General features: G+C 42.2%; 1 protein-coding gene across 1 annotated transcript in view; it reads right to left on the bottom strand.

The window, feature by feature from the left end:
* Positions 1-3779: 3779 nt before the first annotated feature.
* The window catches only part of SMLR1 (small leucine rich protein 1), a 110368-nt gene continuing 87719 nt past the window's right edge, over positions 3780-26428 (bottom strand). The window contains 3 exon segments of the mRNA XM_042940418.1: positions 3780-3868; positions 12364-12525; positions 12528-12602. Of these exon segments, the coding sequence (XP_042796352.1) occupies positions 3780-3868; positions 12364-12525; positions 12528-12602 (326 nt within the window).

Below are 26428 nucleotides of genomic sequence, written 5' to 3'. Positions count from 1 at the left end.
AATAAGAGTACCATGAGGTAATCCACTACTGGCAAATTTATGGAAGATCATGCCAATCTGAGCTGTGTCCTGAGGGCTTTTCCTAGAATTCTGTTTTATCATAGGGTCGACAAGTCTATTGAGAAGGTTTTGGCTTTGAAGATATGTAGACCTCACTTCCTGAGAGCCCCACAGTGTCAAGGATCTCTTATGGTCTACTCATTGTCTACCATGTGGAGGCAGCTAGGGTTGCTGGGGTAAGAGGCAGCACAGATCCTTGAACACTCTGGCGGCAGGCTTCCTAACCACAGACCCCTGGACAGATTTCAAGGGGCTGAATTGCCCCCCAAATATATGCAAAATTGTGAGTAGATGAAGTTTCTTGGGAATAAATTCCTGGCTTTCATCAAATTCTCAAAAGGCTGCTTTATTATCTAAATAAAAGTTTGGAACCTCTGCTCTTAATAATCTGAGTTTGGGAATGTGGGTTTGAATCATTAAAAAAAACAACAGTGGAAATAATATTTTAAATTCCCAATCTGTTTGGTGTTAATTATCAATAAAGTACTTTGAATGCATGTTTTCTGTTATGTTCTTTTTTCACTCATTTGCCAGGGCAAATACCATTGTGTAAATTCTGATAAACTCAGACGTCTCTTCCAGTGAGCACACTAATTATAAAGTCAGCAAAAATCTCAAAAGAATTTGCTCTAAAAAATCCTGTTTCTAAAGTCAGATAATTAATTTCCAAAATGTGTTTTAACAGTTACAAATTCTGGGAGCGCCTGGGTGGCTCATTCGGTTAAGGATCCAACTCTTGATCTCGGCTCAGGTTATGATCTCACAGTTAGTGAGTTCAAGCCCCACGTCAGGCTCTGCGCTGGCAGCACAGAACCTGCTTGGGATTTTGTCTCTCTCTCTCTCTCTCTCTCTCTCTCTCTCTCTCTGCCTGCCACCCCCCTCAAAATAAACTTAAAAAAAAAATAGTAATGATTTCTGATTTCGGAGACACAGTGTTGCCAAAGAACTTAAGATTTTCAAGGAAGAGTTATTTTTGGTGTATGGGAATGTGTTCTAGATTTTCTAATTGCTGCTAAGTTAGTCTGGAAAATAGTAGAGGCTGTTACCTGGTCAGATAAATTATAAGTTTGCTTTTCAAAGGTTGCAAATAACATTTCAGGGAATGTAGTATGTGTCCTTCCTTGCCCAATTTTCTGTTTTATCAGTTTGTAAAAGTTCGGGATGGGGAGGAATACTCATGGGTTTCAGTTTCCCTGCGCTGTTAGAGAGGTAGAAAGGTAGTATTCACAGCTTTATTAAAAAAAAAAAAAATTCTTTGGTTAATTTTCATTGAATGACAACAGAGTATTATTTTATTGAAGGTCTTATGTTGAGAAAATCACTGGGAATTCTTTCAGGTACTGGAACATTAGAAATAAGAGTAGGAGCCATTGAGAAAGCACTTGGGGCCCCTCGTGAGAGGCTTTGGAGCACAGGAGGGGACAGAATATAGGATAATTTAAGGAGAAAGCAGCCTGGTCTAGGTGGCAGGAGCCATGCATAGGAACCACAGGAGTCCAAACCAGAATAAGACCTTAAACTCTGGACTCAGTCTAGAGAGCAAGGGCATGACCGCAGCTGGCCATGTTCCATGCAGGATTTCACAAATTGAGTAGCAGTGCCTTCAAGCAGATTATAGGAAACCCTGGGACTTGGTCTTTCCATGAGAAAACTATAACATGTTTCTCTTTCTCGTTACATATAAAAAACATGAAGCTACTCAGGATTTCATTGGAAATTGCTCTCAACAGCAACAAAAGAAATGGGTCTTGCTTTAAACTACCTGGTTATGCCGATCACTGAAAACATGTACGTTTGGAGCTCCTCTGTTACTGCGGGAGCTGGAATGATTTTCCCTGGGAAGGCAGAGGTGGTGGACTATGACATCCACCAGAACCAAAAACCAGCCTTCCCTCTGTTTCCAGAAGAGGATGGAGCCACCCCCGGTGGCCGAACCACAGATTTGGCTGGCAGCTGGGAATACGCTACATCCCTTCACGCCTTCTGTTCAAGAAAGCATTTTTACATAATCTGATTTCCATCAGGGGCTAAAAAGAGATCCCTCCCAGAACGGATAGAATATTATTATTCCTTCCATATGGCACGAACACTGTTATTTTAAATTACCACAGTCTGAAAGCCGCAGCAGACAGCTCCATTGTAATCAAATGCAATAAAACACAGAAATGAGTGTCTTCCAGCACTTGAGTTTCACATTATACAAGAAGTGCAAATGGAGGCTAATGACTTTGGACGCGTGTGAGGAATTTGGAGCAGGGAGGGGTGGGGAGCTAAGAAAACCAGACCAGTCGTGTATTGTTGCTTTTGGTCATTCACACAATCTGCTGTAAGATTGTATGTCGCCACACAAGCCGGTGCATTTCTTCCAGGTGGCCAAACTCATTACGTTTTATAAAGTGAGTCACCCTAATAGCCTGTTAGATTCACATGCGATGATTGGAATATAACCGGACCCACACTTAGGACACGGGAAGCATCTTTTGTTGATGTTAACCAGAAAACTTCAGAGAGCACAACAGTAATCACAATCTATTTTAACCACCACTTTGTTTTTAGTTATCTGCATTGGCTCGTTGGGGCTCCCCCCGAAAAAAGAACTCTGCTAGTGAAATGTTGACTTCTTTCTGCATTTAGAAATAGTTCCTTGATGTTTTGGTTTTCCATCTGAGCTACATGAAGGTTCTGTTCTTCCCGTTTCCCAACAGCACGTTGCCAGTATCTCCAAGTCATTTTTTGCTGAAATCCGCATTCATGGGTGATCCATACCAAGCATGGAGAGACTCTGCTGATTTTGTGGGTTGTGACAAGGATGATGTGATTTGTGAAGGCAGCTGGGAAAGGGAGAGAAGCAAACTCGGGGCCGGAAATGCTGTCTGAAAGAACACCATTTAAGACTTGTCGCATGGTCTAAACGGAGGAAGTGGGAGTGCTCTCGCAAAGGGAATCCACAGAGCTCTCTGGGCACTCGTCTTTTGCTATCCATTTGCTGTCTACCAGAATTTCTTCATCTGTAAAGTCAGAATAATGTATGCTTCTATGGGATTATGCAATAAGGATACTTCAGAATTTTATTTCAAGGTGTGTTTGGCTGGCTCAGTCAGTAGGGCAAGTGACTCTTGATCTTGGGGTTGTAAGTTCGAGCCCCACATTGAGCGTAGATTACTTACGTAAAATATTTTACAAAAGAATTTTATTTTAAAACTAGTGCCCATCACGGGTGCCTGGGTGGTTCAGTTGGTTAAGCGTCTGACTTCAGCTCAGGTCATGATCTCACGGTTTGTGGATTCGGGCCCCGTGTCGGGCTCTGTGCTGACAGTTCAGATCCTGGAACCTGCTTCAGATTCCGTGTCTCCTTCTCTCTCTGCCCCTCCCACACTCGTGTTCTGTCTCTCTGTCTCAGAAATAAATAAAAACATTTTAAAAAATGAAAAAGAGTGCCCATCAGAGTGGACCTAGTCCTATAAAAGGTAAAAAAATTGCAAAGTGTCCAGTCGACATCCAAGCAAATCATATTCTTTGTACTCTCTGATGAACTGCTATTGACTGAGTCTCGTGGTTGTCCCCCTGGATAATAGCTGCCACTTTTCAATGTGGTTAAGAATAAGCCTCTTAGTATTCTTTCTGTTTTTGCTGTTGTTCGAGTTTATTAACTTACTTTATTAGCTAAGCCGCTGACCAGTAGAAATTCACTGTGTTTTAGCCATTGACCGGTCCCCAAGTCACCTTCGTTTCGTTCTCTGGTACTGGGAAGAGCCAGCCCTGCGTTTGTATTGGTGATGACTGGTGGTCTGGGACAATTCTTCATTCACTGGAAGGAAAACTATCAGTTAGTACTTTGGAGACAAAGTACAACTCATAAGTGGTTGTTGGCCAGCATTTCTACCAGGTCCCCAAGGCCGGGTCCCCAAGGCTGGGTCCCCACAGCAAGGCCTGCTGCAGGAGCTCCCCTTACCTCCCCAACCACTTCCAGAAGAAATGTAGATGTTTATTTTGCAAAAATGGTCCCGGTTGTGGTGGACAAATTACCACTGTAATAATTGTTACATGCTAAGTATTGTTAATATTTAGCAGATTAAGTGTTGATTAAATTTCTTACGACTCCCTCATTCAATAGGCATTTATTCAGCATGTCTGTAGGCCAGGGGCTGGGGATGTGGAAATGAGTAAGATAAGAGTTTCTATCCCTGCTCCTCCTCCCACCCCCAAAATAATGTGTTTGCACATTTATAATCTTTAGATATGTCAGATTAGTCTTCTCTCCTTTACCTTTTGTCATCCTTTAGTGAAAACTGACAGTTTCAACTTTTACCACCCGCATACTCCTTAACCCCTTAAAATATAACTTCCGTTAAAGCTACTCTACTGAACTATGAAAAATCATCCATGAGGGGCACCTGGGTGGCTCAGTCCATTAAGCGTCTGACTTCAGCTCAGGTCAGGACCTCACGGTTCATGGGTTCGAGCCCCGCATCAGGCTCTGTGCTGACAGCCCAGAGCCTGGAGCCTGCTTCAGATCCTGTGTTTCCCTCTCTCTCTGCTCCTCCCCTGCTCATGCTCTCTCTCCCTCTCTCTCAAAAATAAGAAAAAATTTTAAAAACACACACCCACAACTCAGCACTGATATCCTAATTACTAGATCTAGTGGCATTTTTCAATCCCCAGCTTCCTTCTCTGTAGCATTTGACACAAGCCCTCCCGTGCTCTAGTTATTTTCCTCCCTTTGGTTTTTATCATGTACCGTCTCTTCTGTGTCCTCTTCTCTGCTCCCGTAGCTTCAACTATTACCTCTCTGGCAATAACAAATTGGACCTGTAGCTCTGAGATTTCTCTTGAGATCCCAACAAGTATCACTTGGGACCTTCCTGGTACATTAAAAAAATATATCTCTTTTCCTGACCACCACAACTGAGCCTGCTTTTGCTCTTAAAAGTTTTATTTTCAGAATTATAATAAATCAGATCATCCAAAGCCAGAGACCAGGCGCTTGTAATCTTATGGGACAGAGTGCATGTTTATAGACTTGAGCCTGGAAATGTTCCCTTTGGCTCCCATATCCAATCCACGCAATTTAGCCCTCGCTGGGCACTTTGTACGCCCTGTAGCCCAGGACACAGGCACTGTCCCTGAGCCAGGTTCTTCTAGGTCTCCGTGACTGCTTGTTGTCATAGTCGAGGGGCATTACATGTACACCAGGCAGAGACAGGCTGCATGAGCCTCAATATTTAATAGCTACGATTTGCTGAGTACTTGTTACGTGTCAGTGTGTGAAGCCCTTTGCGTGTCTTATCGTGTTTAACTCTTGATGGCATTATATTGTAGTCATCCTTGGTAGTCTGACTTTACAGATGAGCAAACTGAGGCAGGGAGACATCAAGAGGAAGCCACTTGCCTAAGATGCCAGAAAAGAATAGACTCAGGATTCCATCCCAGGAAGTCTGATTCCAGAGCCCACATTCTCAACTACTTGGTTACACGGCCTCTCCACTAGATTATTGCTTGTTCTAAGATGTTGCTTGAGATGGCCCATGGTTTAGATAATAAACTCACTGGAATGTCAGTAATTTCTTCCTTTTTACTTTATTTAATTTTATTTTTAATTTAATTTCATTTTAGAGAGGATGCGCGAGTGAGGGAGAGGGGTAGAGGTAGAGAGAGAGAGAGTGAATCCCAAGTATGCTCCACACTCAGTGTAGAGGCTGACGCGGGGTTCGATCCCATGACCCTGGGATCATGACTTGAGCCAAAATCAAGAGTCAGATGCTCAACTGACTGAGCCACCCGTGCACCTCTCTTCCTTTTTATTTTACTATTATTATTTTTTAATGTTTATTTATTTACCTCGAGGTGGAGGAGGGAGGACTGAGAGAGACAGAGAGAGAGAGAGAGAGAGAGAGAGAGAGAGAGAATCCCAATCAGGCCCTGCGTGCAGAGTGCAGAGCCCGATTCAGGGCTCAATCTCGTGAACTGTGAGATCATAACCTGAGCCCAAATCAAGAGTCAGATGCCCCTTCCTTCTTATTTCTAATTATCGAAGACTGTGCACAAGTGCTTTGAATGAGGAGCCCGGATACAAATTGTAGAACTGAAAATGCGTGACCTGAGTACCTGTAGGAGTGGAGAACTAGAATAGAGAGACCAAGAGGAAGCTCATCAATCCGCAAGGAGTTATCTCTCCAGTACGTAGTGTGTGGTGCAAGGCACAACCCAGAGAGCAAGAGCAATAATTTACGCTTCTAAAAGAGCTTGCAACCTGGTCATTGTTGTACTTAATTAGTCTGTTAAGGAAAGTTCAGAGAGATGCTAGATAGATGAGCTTGGCAGGCGGGTGTTTTGTTAATTGCGGAAATTCTGCAGGCAACGGAAGTTTTCCCTATTGGGCCACAGGTGAAGAAATGCAACCTCCCTGCCTCAGCGTTAAGTCTTTACACTAAGGAATCACCATCATAAAGAATTATTCCTGGGGGAGCATCTGATTTCAGCTCAGGGCCTGATCTCACAGCTTGTGGGTTTGAGACCCAGTTGGGGTTCTGTGCTGACAGCTCAGAGCCTGAAGCCTGCTTTAGATTCTGTGTCTCCCTCTCTCTCTGCCCCTCCCCTGCTTGCACTCTGCCTCTCTCTCTCTCTCTCTCTCTCTCTCTCAAAAATAAACATTAAAAAAAAGAAGAATCACTCCTGTTATATAAACAGATCAAATCCTCTCAAAGCTTTTATAAAATTCTTGCCACGTTTAAAATTCTCCCACAGTTGCTCTCCATATTGGTAGTAAGTTTATTTGCCTGGTCCAAAAGGTTTCATCCATTCAACAGATATCTATTGAACATGTCATCTGTGTTCAACACTCCAGGAATCGTGTGTTGGCTGAGAAGGCTAGCGCTGGAGTTGGCCAGCCAGCGTTCAATTCCTGTCTCTACCACTTTCTAGGTGAGTGATTTGGGCTATTTACTTAATTATTATATGGTAATTTTAATAATAGCTATCATAATGACATGAACACTGCTTCTTGGAATTTATAAGCTAGCAGGAGTAATAATGACTAACAGTTTTGAGAACAGGCATTGTTAAGAGACTTGTATGTATGACCTCACTTAATCCCCACACCAATCTTATAGCTCCTTCCTGCTATTATTCTACTTATTTATTTCATTTTTTGAGAGAGAGAGAGAGCATGCCAGGGTGGGCGAGAGGGGCAGAGAGAGAGAGAGAGAGAGAGAGAGAGAATCTTAAGCAGGTTCCACAGTCAGCATGGAGTCTGATGTGGGGCTCAGTCCCACAATTCTGGGATCATGACCTGAGCCGAAATCAAGAGTCAGACCCTCAATTGACTGAGCCACCCAGCCACCCCTCCTGCTATTATTCTATTTTACAGATGAAAAACTGAAGCTTCAGAAGATTGGGTGGCCATTGTTACAGATCTGGAATTTGAACCCCATTTGGTTTGACCCCATAGTCCGAGCTCTTAACAATTTTACCCTACTAACGCTTAAATTATTCTGATTTTTCCAAATACTTATCTTTTTCCCTTTTGATTGCTGACTATTAAAACATATATATGAAGTTCAGTGAACGAGGTCTAGCCACCTGCACATTTTCAATACTTGAGTTGTCTCAGAATGTAAGTTGCTGAAGGCCAGAATGTGATCACTTACCCGACCTTATTTTGGATCTAACTCCATATGAAAACTTTCAGGCATTCAATAGACACTTTTAAAAAAAATAATGATTATTTTTGGCAATGTTGGCTACTTAGAGAGCATTTTGTTCTTGATCAGAGTGATGGTATTTTGAGGGGAAATAACAGCACTGAAAGTAGAGGTTTAGGAATCTCGGGACTTGGGGAGATAAGATAATCAAAACTTCTACTCTAGAAGGAATGAAATGTTCATAGTAATGGCTGATGAAGGGTTTGGCAGATGGCAAGTTCAAGATTCAGACCTCCACCTCAAGAGCTGCTCCTCAAGGCACCTGACAGAGATTGAAGAGTGCAGGATGCTGGAGAATTTTCTTTCTTCCTTTGTGAGAAAATTGATGTGCTCTACATACTAATTAAATTTACATGCACCATTACTTCCTAAGGCTTCAAGTGTAGGGATTAACGTTGAGTGATTACAGTACCTGCACAAGCTTTCTATCACATCTTAAAATGTCTCTCTTGTCTGATGGACTAGGATGTATGGGGCAGGCAAGCTGATTTTCTGTTTCGGAATGCAGGACTCTGGGGTTCTGTGAACACACTAGTTAATCTGTCAATGTCTCTTTCTTTACAGGAACAAAATAGGAATGATTACACTTGCCATAACCCCGGATGGAAGATTAATGACATGACATTTGACCATCTGGTTACAGTTTTTAAGTGGGAACTACTAAATAGAGATATAAACTGGTGATATTTTATTTGGGGCCAAGTGAGCTCAATTGCCCTCAAACTATAGAAGAGATATTACTACTTACACTTCGGAAAACAGCTCCATTTTTAAAAGGCTACATGTTCTTGAAGTTTTTTTTTTTTTTTAAGGAAATTTTGGAAGATCAGGGGAACAGATCTGCATAAAAATGAAAATATGCTTACACTGGACAACATAATCAGGAATTATTCCAAAAAAGGATGCACAGTTCCCGTTTGGGAGAAGAGGGAAAGATAAGCAAGTCATGGTTTGAATAGAAAATTCTCTAGACAGTGATGTGGTGCAGGCTGCCCCTCAGCTGCCCTCCTGGCCAGGTACCCCTGGATAGGTACCCCTGGCCAGCTACCTATAAGGGATGGTGCCCAAGGCCCCCGCTCTCCTCACCCCACTGCACTTGGGACCCAGTCTCAACTGAATGAAAACTGACAACAGGGAGCCTTCTTTGGCCCCATCAGCCGGGCAATCCTCCCTTGGTGTCCTGCAGATGGTTCCTTGGAAGGCCACCGGTGTCAGAGTGCTAACAGTCCTTAGTATTCTTTCCAACAATAAGCCTCAGATGGGACCCCTACTGCATTAAGTGATTGATGCAGAGAGTTTTGCTGGCTCCTTCCACATCTTCACTCACCCTTCCTGGGCTCCTCACCAGTAGCCTGGAAGCTCCAAGGCATACTTCAGTGAGAGCCAACAAAAGGGGACAATGGAGAAGAACCACTGAAAATGAGACTCATTACATCGCTGTGGGTGCCCCTGAGCTGTTCAGAGCGTTCTGCTTCTGGTGGGAAGGCTCTGCTCTAACTTTGGGGTAAGATTTAGGGAGAAGGGCAGGTCACTCTTAAGGCCATTGGCCAGACATCGAATGAGGCCAGAGCCAGAAAAATAGAGATTTGTGATGTCTCTCCTTCAACTTCTACCAATTTTATGGGATGATTTTTGTGGTTTTCTAGACCTGGGATTGTTCTCTTAGTTCTAAAATCTCAGAGTAAAAATCTGTGTCAGTAGCTAGGACAATCCCTGGTATATGACAGATTCTCAAATATGTGCTGAATGAATGAATGAGAACTCTTCCTACCCAGAAGTATGGGGCAAGTTTGGAGTGCGCATCAAAGTTGGTGAAAGACCTCTACCCAGGGGGCGCTGGCCTTCATTGTGTAGGGCTAACCTTCTTGCTTTCCTTTGGTTTAAATGCCATGTTGCAAAAATCAGAGGCTTTGATCTCTAGATAACTCACATGGACAGGGAGGTGTCAAAGAAGGAAGGGTGTCACTGTGCAATGATCGTAGCCCACACGTTGAGCATGTCCTTGGGGCCGGGCATGCGTGTAGGACATTGCTGACATTTTGTCCTGCCTCAGCCCCCTGTGATGCCAGGCCACACGTTCAAGGGCAGGCTGCCTTTTCCAGGGCCTTCTGAAGGAATGAGATTGATATGTCTATACCTCATAATTCTCTACATTATCTAAATATCTAGGCAAAATACTGTAGACCCATTTAATTTTAATTTTTGCGGATTATAGATATTTTCCCCCAAATGTCATCCAGGGATAAATAAAGCTATAAAACCAAGATTCATCCTTTGTTGAAGAATCTGTCCCAAACACCAGGTGTCCTGCTGAACGATCTGACCTAAAATAACTGATAAGTAGAGGCCAGAAAGAGACTTGAGAATCCATGAGCCTATTTGGGTGTGTTGTTTGCGTCATTTAATGCTTGATACGCTTTTGAGATACTAAACATTTTATCTACCTGAAAAGGCAGGCAGAGATGAAACTTGAGAATGACATAAACGATTCAAGTCTCCGGCTGTGACGTCCGCATCCTGTTACTTCTCCGTAGGGTGCTCAGTGTCACCGGGTGCGTGACAGGCAGCCATTGCAACACCTTTAAAAGACTTTCAAAATGCACGTGTTTGCAGTGGCTGCACATTAGACCAGTTTGGAAGACTAAAACTCCTGTAGTTAGGATCCTGGGGGGTTCTAATTTTCTCTTCCTTTTTCAGAGGCTCTTTTCCAGGGTCCACTGTTAATGAATGGCTGAGTGGCAGAACATCCAGTAGACTGGTCTTGAGGCAGTGGAGGATAAACTAACTTAATAAAGAAGAGGATTCATGAGGATCTCCACACGAATGCTGGAGGGCAAGACAGCATACAGCTGGGTCATTCAACAAGAGAGCTGGTCATAAAAATGAGACCAAGAAATGAAAGGCGAAGCTATGTTTGAGTATGTTAGGATCGGAAACTTGCGATTTTCTAATGAGCTCCCTGCCCTCTAGGATTTCTTGGTTCTAAATCTCACCTTAGAAATATCCCCAATTGTACTTCTACTTGACTTTAGGCCTAGGTGATGGCATTCTTCAGTCAAGATTCTGAACATCTGTTTTCAGAATGGAATCCATGAAGGCATTGCTGGGACATGGCCAATTTCGGTGGAGAAGGAACAATTTTCAAATTTGTTTTAAATAGTGCTTTAATATGACAGCATCTCACATTTTATTTTATTTAAAAATTTTTTATTTTTTATTTATTTTATTTTATTTTTTGTGTGAGAGAGAGAAAGAGAGAGAGAGGGAGGAGCAGAGAGAGGGGAAAACACAGAATCCGAAGCAGGCTCCAGCCTCCGAACTGTCAGCATAGAGCCTGACGTGGGATTTGAACCCATGAAACATGAGATGATGACCTGAGCTGAAGTCGGACGCTCAACCGACTGAGCCACCCAGATGCCCCTGACACCATCCAACATTTTAAATATTACTGGTTTTTGTTGCTATTGCTAAAATAACTATTAACCTTTGTGATATTAATCTAGCGTTTCTATGAAGTCCATAGACTTCATAACAGTCTATGAAGTCAAAGTTCAGTTTCATTAATTTAATTATAGCAGAATAACCAGTCTCAAACTAGGACCCAATTGTCTATGTCCAAATCACTTTGAGCTTCCTGAGTTTTGTTTTGTTTCTCCTTGAGACTATAGTCTCATGGGGGTGCCTGGGTGGCTCAGTCGCATAAGGGTCCGACTCTTGATTTCGGCTTGGGTCATGATCTCACTGTCTGTGGGTTCAAGCCCTGCGTCAGACTCTGTGCTGACGGTGCAAAGCCTGCTTGGGATTCTCTGTCTCTGTCTGTCTCTGCCTCAAGCTCTCTCTCTCTCTTCTCTCTCTCAAAAAGTAAATAAATAAACATTAAAAAAAGAGACTATAGTTTCATGAAAAGCATACACCAAGCCATCAGCTATCTATTAGGGCTTGACATTTGCCAAACACTGTGACAGCACAATAATAATAATAATTATTATTATTATTTTTATTTTAGGGAGTGCGACCTGAGGAGAGGGACAGAGGGAGAGGGAGAGAGACTCCCAAGTAGGCTCCGTGCCCAGCTCAGGGAGCCCAGCGCGGACATCCCACAACACTGGGATCATGACCTGACCCCAAATCAAGCATCAGATGCTCAACTGGATGAACCACCCAGGTGCCCTGGCACATTTGCTTAATAGAAGCTCAGTGGGTGAGCAAGAAGCCTGTGTGTGTGCACACTCATGGCATATGCACCTATGTGTCACGTAGAGAAGGCAGTCCATGATATGCATTTTAACGTTTGTGGAATATATTTTCCCTGAGAGAGAGAGAGAGAGAGAGAGTCACATGTAGGAATTGCTGATTCATAGTTGGGCTCTCCGTGAGAGGCTATAGTTAGGGGTCCCCACGGCGGGCCGTCCACGCTGCGGAAAGGGTCAGACTGCCCGTCCACCAGTGAACGGGTGGTGACAGAGCACTTGGTGAGAAGTGCCTGTAAGTCACAGCCGGGTGTCTCCCGAGGCCCCCCGGAAACACGGACCGCGCGCTGGCCTGTGCAGCTGAGTCCTGGGAAAGGCCTTCAAGCCCCTGCCCTGTGTGGCTTCCCACTTACCCTCCATCAGTTTGGTCCTGAAGTAGGCGATGAGGAGGAGGAGCAGCAAAGTCACAGGCAGGAAGACCCCAGCGAACAGGAGCCAGCCGGGGAGCTCCCTCAGGAACGCTGACAGCACGGGGCTCATTGCCAAGCACCCGGCCCCCCGAGGGGCCAGCGGGCCGCACTCGGGATGACAGCAGCTTTGCTCAGAGTCTGTATTTGTTTGCTTCTGGGGCTCCGGCTTTTGCTCAGCAAGTCTCAGTGGAAGTTTTGTGGACTTTGCTCTATTTCAACAGCCCCGGGGATGCCGAGAGGCTTGCTAGTGGGTTACTCTGTAACTCAGCTACGATGTGTGGAGGAATTGAAACGTGATTCTTCCGAAGCGTTCCGGAGAGGAGCGTTTATCTGGCGGGGTGGGGAATGACGCCAGGAGGCCTCGATATCTTTGTATTCAGTTTATCTGGAGTGAATAATACCTGACTCCAAGCAAATCTCATTGTTACGTATCTTCTACTTACATGTGCCCAGACATGGGAAGAAGTTGTCCTGCATTTTCTAAATTTCAGAGTTGAAAGTTGCTTCGCAGCCACGTCCATGTGCCTATGAACCTGTGTCTGGAAAAAGTGAATTTTCCTTCACGCGGAGTTGATACAACTGATGATATCAAGGAAGGGGGAACGCTATTCTTTCCATGGGTAAAAACTCTTCCTAGTATGTCCTGCTCTGAATACTTTGTGGGAGGTGCATTTGGTGTATTTATTTATTCAATAAATATTTAATTCCACTGGAACCCAACCTCTTGGCTAGACGCTGAACGTACAAAGAATAGTAAATCATGGCGCCTGCCTTCTCCGAGTGGAAACAGACGCAGAAAGAGGTAATGACCCCGAGCGATAGTGATGGGATAGATGCTATTATGGCCCCTTTTCCTTCATCCCTCAATGCATCAGCTTTTGCCTCCTGCATTAGTAGTTTGTATTACTAATTATCTTCCACTTAACACATTTCTGTGGCCCACCATTAGCAGTAGAAGGCGGCCCCTGAATGATAGTGTTGTGGTTTGAGTGGTAACTACAAAGATTCTGGGAAAAGAAAGGGCAAAAAATTATGTTGACACTGACTTGTTGACTAAGTTGAGTTGCCACTGGAAAGACACTGGTCTACTAAACTAAAGGCAATAGAAAGAATCATTTCCATAATGAAAGAATCCCCTGGAGAATTTGGGAAATTGGGAGGGGAAATTGACGAGCCACCTTCTTGGGTTCACGTCTCTTCTCGTGCTCTGGCCCTGTCCCCGTCCCCATTTGGCAGCTGCCTTGGTGAGTGGCTGGCAGAGTCTATCAAGCACATGCTGCTGTGAGTGCCTCTTGAATTCCTTCACCAGGGGTTCTTCATGGCCACGCACAGCCTTAATCCTCCTATAAACTCGGCACCCTAATTTATAAAATAATAAGAATAGGGAGCATCTCTGGGATGCTTGGCTGGCATTCCTAAGCAGTGAACAATAAACAGCTTCCTCTCAGAAGAGAGACATCTTAATTGCAGGAAGAGTCCTTTAGAATAGCCAAGATTAAGTCAGCATCTGTCGTACTTTATTTGCTTCTCTTCTCCCCCCTCCACAAACCCTTGAGTGGTGCTGCTGTTTTTTCTCTTGAGTGCTTTCCAATGAGATGGCTCTCTGGTGCTCTTTCAGCTTGAATAGGATGCTAATTTGTAAAGTGTCAGTCTACAAGAAGCTCCATGAGCAGGTGACATTACCAGGGAGATGTTAGGCAGCTGTTGTCATGTTCTTTCTTTCCGTTTTGTTCCATTCAACATTCAAGCCTTTGCTGAATGCCTAGAGAAGGTAAGTAAGAGTAGCAGGCAAAAATATAAATGATATTAATATAAGCTCCCGGGTTGACATATAAAGCGCAATGGAAGCATTGAAGAGAGACTGATTAATTCCAGTTAGGGAATTGGGCCGAGTTCATGAAAAGGATAGTATTTGAGCTGAACCTGGGGATGGAGAGCTGTGGAATGACCTCCTAAAACAAATATGTGAAGGTGGGGGCACAGCAGGGTTTATGGAGGACAGGGAAGAAATGAGAGTAGCCAAATGATATGGGGTTCAGAACAGAGATACGAAGGTGGAGAAGTGGGGGGGGGCATCAAGGCATAGACTCTTGAACGTGCTTCCAAGGACTATGCTGTTTGGACAAAGGGGACCAATGAAAGGTCTTTGATCATGGATGCACATGAGTTGACCTGGGTTCACTTAGGTAGCCCTTGAAAAAAATGGACCAATGAGAAAGATGCAAGTAGGCTGTTTCAACATGGTGTCAGGATATAATGAGTCTGAGATGGGGGTGGCAAAGGGAAGGGAAAGAGGAAGACAAGGGGCTGGAAGGACCCCATGAACAGTCGTTGGTGAATAAGTAGATAGAGTAAATGTTACCCATGATGCTACCAATCACTTTGCACTTATTATGTATCAAGCACCTCATAACCACTCTACGTGTATCTTATTTAATCCTCGGAGTGACCATATGAGGAAGACTCATTTGACAAATGAAGAAATGAGGCACAGAGAGGTTAAATAACTTTCCCAAGACACATATTTAGTGAGTGACAGATTCAGGACTCTGATCCTGAACTGCTGCTCTCATCCACTGTGCTATGCCAGGCTTGGGTGGCTGGGGAGATGGCAGGGCTATAAAGTGAGACCTGAACACAGGTCGGGCAGCACATTTGGATGGGGGAACATTTATAGTTTGGCGCTCATTAAATTGGTGGTAATGCAGAGATATTCAAGGGGAAACTTGTGGAAATCTGGAGATCAAGAGAGAGGACAAGTCCTCTGTAGTGTAGATGGTGGCTGCGGGTGAGTGGATGGAGAGAGCGCTCAGGAAGGAGTGCACATGAGGATAAAAGAGACACCAGTTGCAGCCCCTAAAGAATGCCCTCACTTAGGGGCCCCCAGGTGGCTCTGTGCGTTAAGCATCTGACTTCAGCTCAGGTCATGATCTCACAGTTCATGGGCTCTAGCCCTGCGTCGGGCTCTGTGCTGACCGTTTGAGCCTGGAGCCTGCTTCAGATTCTGTGCCTCCCTCTCCCTCTGCTCCTACCCCGCTCACATGCTGTCTCTCTCTGTTTCTTATGTTAAAAAAAAAAAAGAACTCTCTGACTTAAGACATGGGAGGCAGGGTGAGAACCAGGGAAGAAAACCAAAAGGCTCTGTGGGGTGGGAGAGGAGCCCACAGGATGCAGTGTTAGGTAGCAAACGAAACTTCCAAGAAGGAGAGGGTGAGCAGTGGTGTCAGTTACTGACTCTGAGCTAATTCTGATCCACATGGAAATGTCTAAGAGAGTGCAATCTGTGAAGTGGACGTAAAGCTTTACTTTTTTCTTAAAAAGCCTCTTTTGGGATATAATTCACACAACAAACTGCACAGCTCGATAGGTTTTGACCTGTGTGTGTCTATGTCTGCGAGCTCATTGTCATGATCAAATGATGAACCCATTCACCCCAAAAGTTTTCTTGTGTTCCTTTCCTATCTCTGCTCCCACCCCTCCTGCTCCCCCAATTCTTAGTCAACCACTGATCTATTATCTGTTCCTCTACGTTAGTCTGCATTTTTAGAATTTTATACACATGGCATTGCACAGTATGTCTTCTTTTTTTCTAGCTTCTTTCACTTGGTGTAATTATTTTGGAATTGATCCATATTGTTGTGTGTATCAATATTGCTTTGTGTTGCTGAACACCATTGCATTGTGTAGAGATCCACCTTTTACCCATTTACCTTTTGGTGGCCATTTGGATTGTTTTCCATCGTAGACTACTACAAATAAAGCTGCTATCAACATTCCTGCACAATTCTTTTTTTTTAATGTTTATTTATTTTTGAGAGAGGCAGAGAGAGAGAGACAGAGCACGAGCAGGGGAACGGCAGAGAGCAGGAGACATAGAATCCGAAGCAGGCTCCAGGCTCTAAGCTGTCAGCACAGAGCTGGATGCAGGGCTCTAACCCACGAACTGTGAGATCGTGACCTGAGCTAAGTCAGATGCTTAACTGACGAAGCCACCCAAGCACCCCTCCCCCAATAATTCTTTATGTGGACATGTGCTCTCATTTCTCTTGGGTAGACACCTAGGAACCGAATGGCTGGATCGTATGGTAAGTGTATGTTTAACTTCTTAAGACATTTCCAAGCTGTTTTCCAAAGTAAGTTATACCATTTATATCTCCACCAGCAGTGTAATAAGAATTTTAGTTTTGGGGCACCTGGGTGGCTCAGTCAGTTGAGCATCAGTCTTCAGCTGAGGTCATGATCTTGCGGTAGGTGGGCTCAAGGCTTGAGTTGGCTCTGTGCTGACAACTCAGAGCCTGGAGCCTGTTTCGGATTCTGTATCTCCCTCTTTTTATGCCCTTCCCCCGCTTATGCTCTGTCTCTCTGTCTCTTTGTCTCTCTCTCTCAAAAATAAATAAACATTAAAAAAATTAAAAAAAAAAGAATTTTAGTTTCTTCACATACTCACTGACACTTGGTATGGTTAGTTTGTTTGTTTTTGTTTGTTTGTTTGTTTTAAATTTTGGCCATTCTGATGATATGTAGTGGTATCTCACTGCAGTTTTAATATACATTTCCCTAAAGATGTTGAACATCTTTTCATGTGCCTATTTGCCATTCTATGTATCTTATTTGAAGTGTCTGTTCAACACTTTTGCATGTTAAAAAAAATTGGATTATTTGTTTTCTTATTGAGTGTTGAGACTTCTTCATATATTCTAGATACAAGTCAATTATCACACATATGATTTGGAAGGATTTTTTCCCCCCTGTTCTAGCTTTGTCTTTTCGTTCAGTTACCAATGTCTTGGAAAACATAGAGGTTTTAATTTTTTTTTTTAACATTTATTTGTTTTTTAGAGACAGAGACAGAGCATGAGCAGGGGAGGGGCAGAGAGAGAGGGAGACGCAGAATCTGGAGCAGGCTCCAGGCTCCGAGGCATCAGCACAGAGCCTGACGCGGGGCTCAAACTCACGAACCGGGAGATCATGACCTGAGCCGAAGTCGGGCACTTAACCAACGGAGCCACCCAGGCATCCCAATTACTGTAGCTTTAAAATAAGTCTTGAAATCAGGAACTCTTAGCCCTCCAACTTTGTTCTTCTTCAAAGTTGGTTTGAGTAATACAGGTCATTTTCATTTCCATACGAATTTTAGGATCACCTTGCCAATTTCGATAAAAAGCCCTGTTGGGGTTTTGACGGAGATTGCATTGCATGTGTAAATGAGGAGAGAATCGATATGAAGAGAGAATTGATATTTTAACAATATTGAGTCTTCTGACCCATGAACATGACATGTGTTTCCACTCTATTTGGGTCTTCTTTAACTTTTCACAACAATGTTTTGTAGTTTTCAGTGTGTGAGTCTTAAACATTTTCAGTCAGATTTATGTGTAAGTATTTCATATTTTTTATGCTGTTGCAGAGTATTGCTTTTTAGGTTTTGATTTGTGATTATTGCTAGTATTAAAGGTTTTCTTCAATTATGAAAAATGTCACACCACTGGGAACTTCTGGAAGACTAAATATTAGAATTAATTAAAACATCCTTTAGAACTGGGAACTTTTAGTTATAAAGGCTGGGGATGTTGGAAACACTGGTAATCAACTTGATTTACCAGAATTCAGGGTGGGATTCCACGGGCAGCGTGCAATTTCCGACCCAAACGACAGCAAATTCTTTACCTGGCTCCTTACCATGTTGTAGGAAAAATCATTAATACCATTGGAAAATATACATCTGTGAAAACTGAGGGACATAATACATTGGGGATTACACTCTCCTGTTGATTTCCATAATAGTGAATGTTCCCATTGCTGATTTACATGGTTATTTAAGAAACAAGTGATTGCAGATGTTGAGATTTGGGAATAAAATTACTAGGGAACTACTCATTTACCACCTATTATATTCTTGGTGACAGCTGGGCAAAAGTCTTCCTTAGATAAATGTGACTTATTGAAGGTAATACCAAACCCACCATGTTTCTGATTTGGATTCTGCATTAGTCTGCCTGAGCCATAAAGAATGACTCATTCTAATGACATCGGCAAAAGCTTACCTTAGGTAATTGTGACCTATGATAGATAATACCAAACCCGCCAGGCCTCTGATTTGGATTCTATATTAGTCTGACTGAGCCATAAAGAATGACTCATTCCAATGACATGCCATAGGACAATGAAAGTTCTGAAGTCCATCAGTGGAAGGTGCCAAAGTGCCATTAACTGATAGCTGGGATACCAAATTATGTACAGCTACGAAACCAATGCCAAAACTTAAGTACAAACACAACTAGTGACTATCAAATAAAGTTCTTTGATTTCATCATGTGCATGACATTTTGCTAAAGTGAAGCCTTGCCCACAATGTAAATGTAGAACTGACAGCTCTTTTGAGTAGGAAAAAGCCTATATGCTTCTGCCCCATATTAACTGCCCCTCCTAGCTTGGCCCATAACTAAGTCCTATTACATGGCACAAATACTAAAGTCAACACGAAAACCAGTGCTCTGAAACCATGTAACAGTAATGCATTATAGGGTGCTCATTCCATAAAAAAAGATGATCACAGAAGAGACATAAAGAATTTAAATTCTTTGTAAACTTTGAGAAAAGGTCCACCAGCTCTTATTTATTCATACTTGCAGGTAACAAATATTTATTGAGGCGTTAACACGTGCCCTGCAGGCACTGATTTGGGGACTATGTACATATCTGTGGATAAGGTAAAGTCCCTGTCTATATAGAACTTACATTCCAGTGGAGTAAGTTGTCGATAAGCAATAGTAGGTAACATTTATCAAATGCATATATTATTCTGGGTAATAGTCTAAGCATTTCATGTGTTACATCTCATTATGATCTTACATCAATGCCTATGAAATAAGTACCATTTTTCATTTCACCATTCTACAGACAGAAAAGCTCCTGGAGTTTTTATAACTCATCAAGGATTACACCACTAGAAAATGGCAGAGCTAGGATTTGAACCCAGAGCCCAAACATTTATCCACAGTACTCTATTCTTCTGCTTCTCAACCTCCTAGAGATAGATACACATATGCAATGTTAAGTAGTGATAAGTGCTCTGCAAAGACTAAAGCAGGACGGGAAAATAATAGGAAGTGCTCATTTTAAGCGGGGTGGACAGGGAAGTTGTATTGGCCTGCTAAGGCTGCCATAACAAAATACCCCAGACTGGGTGGCTTAAACAACAGACATGTATTTCTCAGAGTTCTGGAGGCTGGAAGTCCAAGATAAAGATGTGGGTAGAGTTGGTTTCTGCTGAGACCCTTCTCCTTGGCTTGTAGAGATGACTGCCTTCTTGCTGTGTCCTCACTTGGCCTCTTCTCTGTGCACAGATGCTCCTGGTGTCTCCTCCTCTTCTTAAAAGTGTACAAGTTGTATTGGATTAGAGTCCCACCCTTATGACCAATGATACCTTAAGTACCTCCCTAAAGGCCCTAGTCACATTGGGGATTAGGGCTTCAACATGAATTTTGGGAGGGGACACAATTCAGAAGTTTCTCTGAAAAGCTTGACTTTTGTGCTGAATGAAGTGAAAGAAGGAATCATGTGCACAGTTGGAGGAATAGAGTTCTAAGCGGAGGGGATAGGAGGTACGAAATTTCTGAAATGGAAATGTTTCTGGGGTGATTGAAGGTATGTAAGGAGGCCTATTGCGGCTAGAGCACACTGAGAAAGAGGCCAAGCGATAGAAAACACACTTTTGAGAAATATTGATCTAGAAACTTGACAACAATGACAATAGGCCAAGAAGATGTGCCCATAGTCAAATCTCTAAAATTCTACCACAATTTATTAAACATTGCTTGGAAAATGGTTAAATATAGAGAATACTGGGGTAAGTAGGTTTCTTTATTGCAAGATTTTGTAGAGGTTTTAATTTGGTATTCCGAGAGGAATACTGCATGAGTCTCTTCCAAACTTAGACCATCAAGTCCTTTTGCCAGGAGATTCCCAGGGGATTAAGGTCTCCAGACCATGCTTTTGAGTATGGGCTACTGGGTAGGGAGATTTATCCTACTGCTCTGAACATGAAGTTTATCCCTAAGTATCAACATACATGTTTGAGACTCTTAGGTAGAGAACAGTGGATAAGGAACAAATTATTCTGAGAAATTATGATGGTGGGTGTTTTTTGGTTTTATTTTTGTTTTTGTTTGCTTTTGTTTTTGTAAATTGTACTAGCATGAACTGGCCCGAACAATTCAAGAAGCATCAACCTTGTCTCATTCATGAAAATTTCCAATTGGCAGCTCATTCCACTTTGCAAGCTTATTTTTCTCACTGGAAAACGATCATTAGAACATGCCCACCTGAACACAGATTCTTTGTAATCCAATCCTAGCTAGGGTGGCCATAGAAATTAGATGTTTCTGGGCATAAACAATAAGCTGTGACAGGGGCAGGTGGCTCTCTGGGATTAGTATAAAAGTGAATACATGCCCTCCCATGTGCCAAGGACACGAGGGTATTTTGACACACCAAAAAGTTTTTGTTCCTGGAAAAATTTAGAATATCAGAGGTGGAAGTCCTGCTGATTGAGTCCTCCCACCCCCACCACCTTCACCCATTATGCTTTGATTAATCAATATGTTTTTGAAATAAGAGATCAGAACAGAGACTGATTTATGCTGATTTAAGTTAGTAAAGTTTAAATGCCAGTACCCCTCATTTGCATAGGCGCTTCCAGACCCAGGGAAGGATACTGAAAATATACATACATGGTCATAGTGTTTGAATTTTTTTTTAGTGTATTTATTTTTGGAAGAAAATGAGAGAGCGAGCATGCAGGAATGAGCAGGGGCGGGGCAGAGAGAGAGGGAGAGAGAGAGAATCTCAGCCAGGCTCTGGGCCATCAATGCAGAGTCCCACCCGGGGTTTGAACCCACAAACCGTGAGGTCATGACCTGAGCCAAAATCAAGAGTTGGAGGTTCAACTGACTGAGCCACCCAGGTGCCCCAGGCATAGTGTTCGTAAAGTTTACAAAAGAAATACATTAACTGCAATTGATTAAGACTGTGTCTTTCCACCTCAACTCCCTTTCTGTCATGTTGCTTGTGTTGGGTAGTGTTGGAGCAGCCATGGACATATTTGGGAGAGGTCTAGGGGAAGATGAGTCAGGGACACATCTAATTGCAATAGTGGAATGTTTATGTGGTTTGCAGTCGTTTCTGTACATAGTTAAGTCGTATTTAGTTGTGTGTGAAAAAAGACCTCGGGAATACTACCACCCACTGTGCAGTAACTCTTAGTATGTGACCTAAAGGTTCAGGGGCAAAAGGTCATACCTCAACATGTCCTATGTACTCAACTTCAGAAGTATATGGGAACTGGAGGAGAAATAAGGTTTGAAATATACGAGCCAGAGTGACTCTGGAAAACTCTTCCAAATGTCACACATGTAAAATTCGAAGGGGAAGATTTGATTCTCATTCGTGATCAGTCAAAACGAAAGTTCTCTCCTACAGTGTATACGCAACTCTAAACACACATTCTGGAGTTAATTGGGTAAGACAGAATTTGTGAGAACTGCGTCTGAGGTTGACAATGGTTAGCAATGGCACCACAAACAGTAATTGTATCTTTGTGCGATTTCACAGATTCCCAAGTACTTGGTTATGTTTTAGTGTGTATGGTGGATCTTATCTTGACTAAGTGTGGCAGTTCTGGACAAAAGAGCACACAGAACTGCCACCTGGCAGAGCATGCACCTGAAGAAACCTGTGTTCTGATAACAAAGTGTATGTATTTATGAAAGTTCAAGGTATGTAAGAGAAATTTGATTATATGGTTATATAGAACAATATAATATAATGACAATTAAAAACATTTAATTCCTCTTGGAATGCATTAATTTCAGATTAGGTTTTTTTATTTTTTTAAATTATTGATTATACCAAAATTCAAATATGATAAGAAGGAAACTTCCTAGTCGAGGCCAAAATCAAAAATCAAAAACTGAAAGATTGACAGAAGCCCAAGAATGTAAAAAAAAAAAAAAAAAAAAAAAGTTAGCTTTTATTTTATTTTTTTAAATTTTTTTTAATGTTTATTTATTTTTGAGACAGACAGAGCATGAACAGGGGAGGGTCAGAGAGAGAGAGGGAGACACAGAATCTGAAGCAGGTTCCAGGCTCTGAGCTGTCAGCACAGAGCCTGACGCAGGGCTTGAACTCATGGACCATGAGATCATGACCTGAGCCAAAGTCGGATGCTTAACCGACTGAGCCACCCAGGTGCCCCATAAGTTAGCTTTTAAAATTTGTAACTTGTTATTTCTTTTCTCAGTTTATGTGGGTATTCACTGTCATACAGAATTTTGTGTTGGCAACTTTGTATTTTTTTCTCTGAAATAGGAACCCCCCCCCCCCCCAAATATAAAGCTTCAGACCTACAAAATCTGAATCTGGTGCTGGATAAGAATAGAAATGTTCCAGAAGAGAAAAGCCTGAGACAAGTACCAGACAGCCTTGCAGACCACTTTGTGATTTCTAAATTCTCTGATTTCCACTTCTTGCCATAATTTAAAAATGATAATGACCCCTTCTCATTGGTCTTTCTGGCCATATGGAGGCTCTGGAAGGCACTTCTGACTTAATGGGCTCTCACCAGAGGGGCATTACCAAAGATGGTTGTATTCAGTATGAAAGGGGAGGGGGTAGGGTGGCGGGTGGGGGGCGGGGATTGAGTGATGCCACAGACCCTCGATATGTCAGAGAGGAGCTTTTAGCAGACATGAAATTTACCCAGATGTCATCAATTGATTGTATGATTATGGTTTTCTTCTTTAATTGGGAGTCAACCTTTTCCTGCTATATAGTATTATTCCAAAATCTATGTCACAGAGAAGATAATCTAACATAATGCCATTACACAGATTTATAGCTGACCCTTGAAATAGGAGTCAGAATTCTCTTTATTTAAAAAAAACCACATAATTTTATTTCCATTTCCCTTTAGAAAAAAGTCCTTATGACTTCTGCAGTATGCAAACAGTACATCATCCACAGTGTCATTTAAACCCGAGTGTTTTCAGATGACTGACAAATCTGTTGCTTTTGCCCAGCCCTGCTTTCTGTCAGAGCGCTACACTTTAAAAATGTGTTGCTGCAATATAGGCTAAGTTCTTTCATTAGCAGAGTGAGTATAATGCACCAGTCTGTATTAATCACTACACATAAGCTACCAGGACATTACTAGAATTTTCTGCCAAGGTAGTAACAGGAAAATAACAGCTGTTTGTATAAGGAAACTAGGAGCTCATTTGCACGGCTACCGGAGGCAATGGGGAGATTAATGCACCTTGTCAGTTCTACAGGTTTAATTTGACTTGCGCTAAAATGGCATCCATACACATTGCCCCCTGCCATTCATTTCTCCTGAATGCTGATTAATTTACTCTCATTTCACCCTGAATGCTGCCAGGCAGTAATGAGTTGTAGCCATCTGGCCGTCCTATTTTATCTTCCCCCACTGCCCCTAAAAAGAAGCAGAGATGGGGACATGGGCATCCATCCAGCTGCTTAGCGTTCCAAGTCCTCCTTTTGGGGAATGCAGGGTAGATAGCTGTCCAGACAGCGGATTCCTGAACTGGCACACAGTTTTTGTGTTGGTGTTGAAAGGCAAAAGCCTCCTGATTTCAGAACTGGCTAAGGAGGTGGGAGAAGGGGCACAGATAACAGAGTCTATATATCAGAGTTAACAGTTAAGCTTTGTGAAAAAGAGATTTGTAAAGTACAGCTACTGTTACAGCGTGGTAGTTTATAGATACATAATAATACAAAGTACACAGAGATAAGGCTCTTTATACACATATAAAGCAATATTGTTAATACTGTCTTAACTCCTAGAAGAACAGGAAACCATTTGGTCTCAGTAATTGCCTCCAAATATATATTTTTTCTTTTCATGATATTTTCAGAATAATCAGACATATTACCTCATTATGGATAAAAGAATCATGAATAGGACAGACATAAAATTGATTCAATTTCAAGGATACTGTTTTTAAAGAATCAACTTCATTGAGGTATAGTTTACATATAATAAATTCTACCCATATAAGTTTATATTTCAATGTGTTTTGACATATTGATATACTCCTATAATCCCCACCACAATCAAGACACAGAATATTCCTACTAGCCCCCAAATTGTCCTTGTGCCCCTCCCAGTCAATTCTTCCCACCCTCAGCGCCAGGAAACCTCTGATGTTCTTCCTGTCAGTGTAGATTAAATTGATTTTTTTCCTGAGTTTCATAGAAACAGAAGCTTATGGTGTGTACCCTTTTGCATCCAACTTCTTTGTTTAGCATAATTCACCCATGCCTTTGCATTTTTTGGTAATGAATTACTTTTTATTGTTGAGTACTGTTTCACACCGTATCCTTCCATATCATTATAGATATAGATTTGTTTATCCATTCATCTGTGGATAATGGACATTTGATTTCCAGCTGTTGGCTGTTATGAATTCATTTATGTGTAAGTCTTTGTGTGGACATATATTTTAATTTCTCTTGAGTAGAAACTTAGGAATACAATTGCTGGGTCTTATAGTAAATGTATGTTTAACTTTTTTTAAAAACATTTTTAACATTTATTTATTTTTGAGAGACAGAGAGAGAGAGAGAGAGAGCACGTGGGCGCGCACATGGGCAGGGGAGGGGCAGAGAGTGAGAAGGAGACACAGAATTTGAAGCAGGCGCCAGGCTCTGAGCTATCAGCACAGAGCCTGATGCCGGGATTGAACCCACCAACCGTGAGATCATGACCTGAGCTGAAGTCAGATGCCAACTGACTGAGCCACCCAGGCGCCCCTATGTATGTTTAACTTTATAAGAAACTATCAACCAGCCTTCCAAAATGATTGTACCATTTCACAATCTTACCAGCAATGGCTAAGGAGGATTCCAGTTGTTCCATATCCTCACCAACACTTGGTATTGTCATCTTTTAAAATTTTTATCCATGTCAGTAGGCATGTAGTGGTAGTTCACTGAGCATCTAATTTGAATTTCCCTGTGTTTTAAAATAAAGGTTTTATTATTATCTAGGTATGGCAAGGTCAACAGATCAAGAGATGACTGCCACAAGGGTCAGCAAGGACCCAAAATATTAAAACATCAAAAATGTAGAATAAAAAGGCATGATGAATACACCTGATGACTAATGCTGTTGGACATCTTTTCATGTGTGTACTGCTCATTCATATAGCTTCTTTTGTAAAGTGTTCAAGTTTGGTTTTTTTTTTTTTTTTTTTTTTTTGCTTTTTTTAAAAAAAAATTGTATTGGGGTAGCTGGGTGGCTCAGTAGGATAAGCATTTGACTTTTGATTTTGGCTCAGGTCGTAACCCCACGGTTGTGAGATTGAGCCCCGAGTTGGGCTCCACACTGAGTTGGGCTCCACTAAGTTGGGCATGGAGCCTGCTTAAGATTCCCTCTCTCCCTCTCCCTCTGCCCCTCCCCTGCTTGCACCCTTGCGAGCTCTCTCTCTCTCTCAAAAACAAACAAAACCAAAATTAAAAAATTGCACTGCCTTCTTACTGAGTTCTAACTGATTAATAAAATTTTGATTTAAGTTCTTTGTGAGATATTCATATTGTAAGTATTTTCTCCCAATCCGTAAGAGAAAATTTAATCTTCTTTTCACTTTCTCAAAAATGTCTTTCAGGGCATCTGGGCAGCTCAGTCCATTAAGCGCCTGACTCCAGTGCAGGTCATGATTTCAAGGTCTGTGAGTTCCAGCCCCACATCCCGCTCTGTGCTGACAACTCAGAGCCTGGAGCCTCCTTCAGATTCTGTGTCTCCCTCTCTTTCTGCCTCTCACCCTGCTAATGCTCTCTCTCTCTCTCTCTCTCTTTCTCTCTCTCTCAAAAATAAATAAAACATTTTTAAAAATGTCTTTCAAGGAGCTTAAGTATTAAAATTTGATGATGTGATCAATTTTTTTTCTTTTATGGTTCATGCCTTTTGTGTTTAATCGAAGAAATCTTT

Source organism: Panthera leo, chromosome B2, assembly GCF_018350215.1.
Source record: "Panthera leo isolate Ple1 chromosome B2, P.leo_Ple1_pat1.1, whole genome shotgun sequence".
Lineage (NCBI taxonomy): Eukaryota > Metazoa > Chordata > Mammalia > Carnivora > Felidae > Panthera > Panthera leo.
The sequence above is the reverse complement of the archived record's forward strand: the minus strand, read 5'-3'. Positions and strand labels throughout refer to the sequence as shown.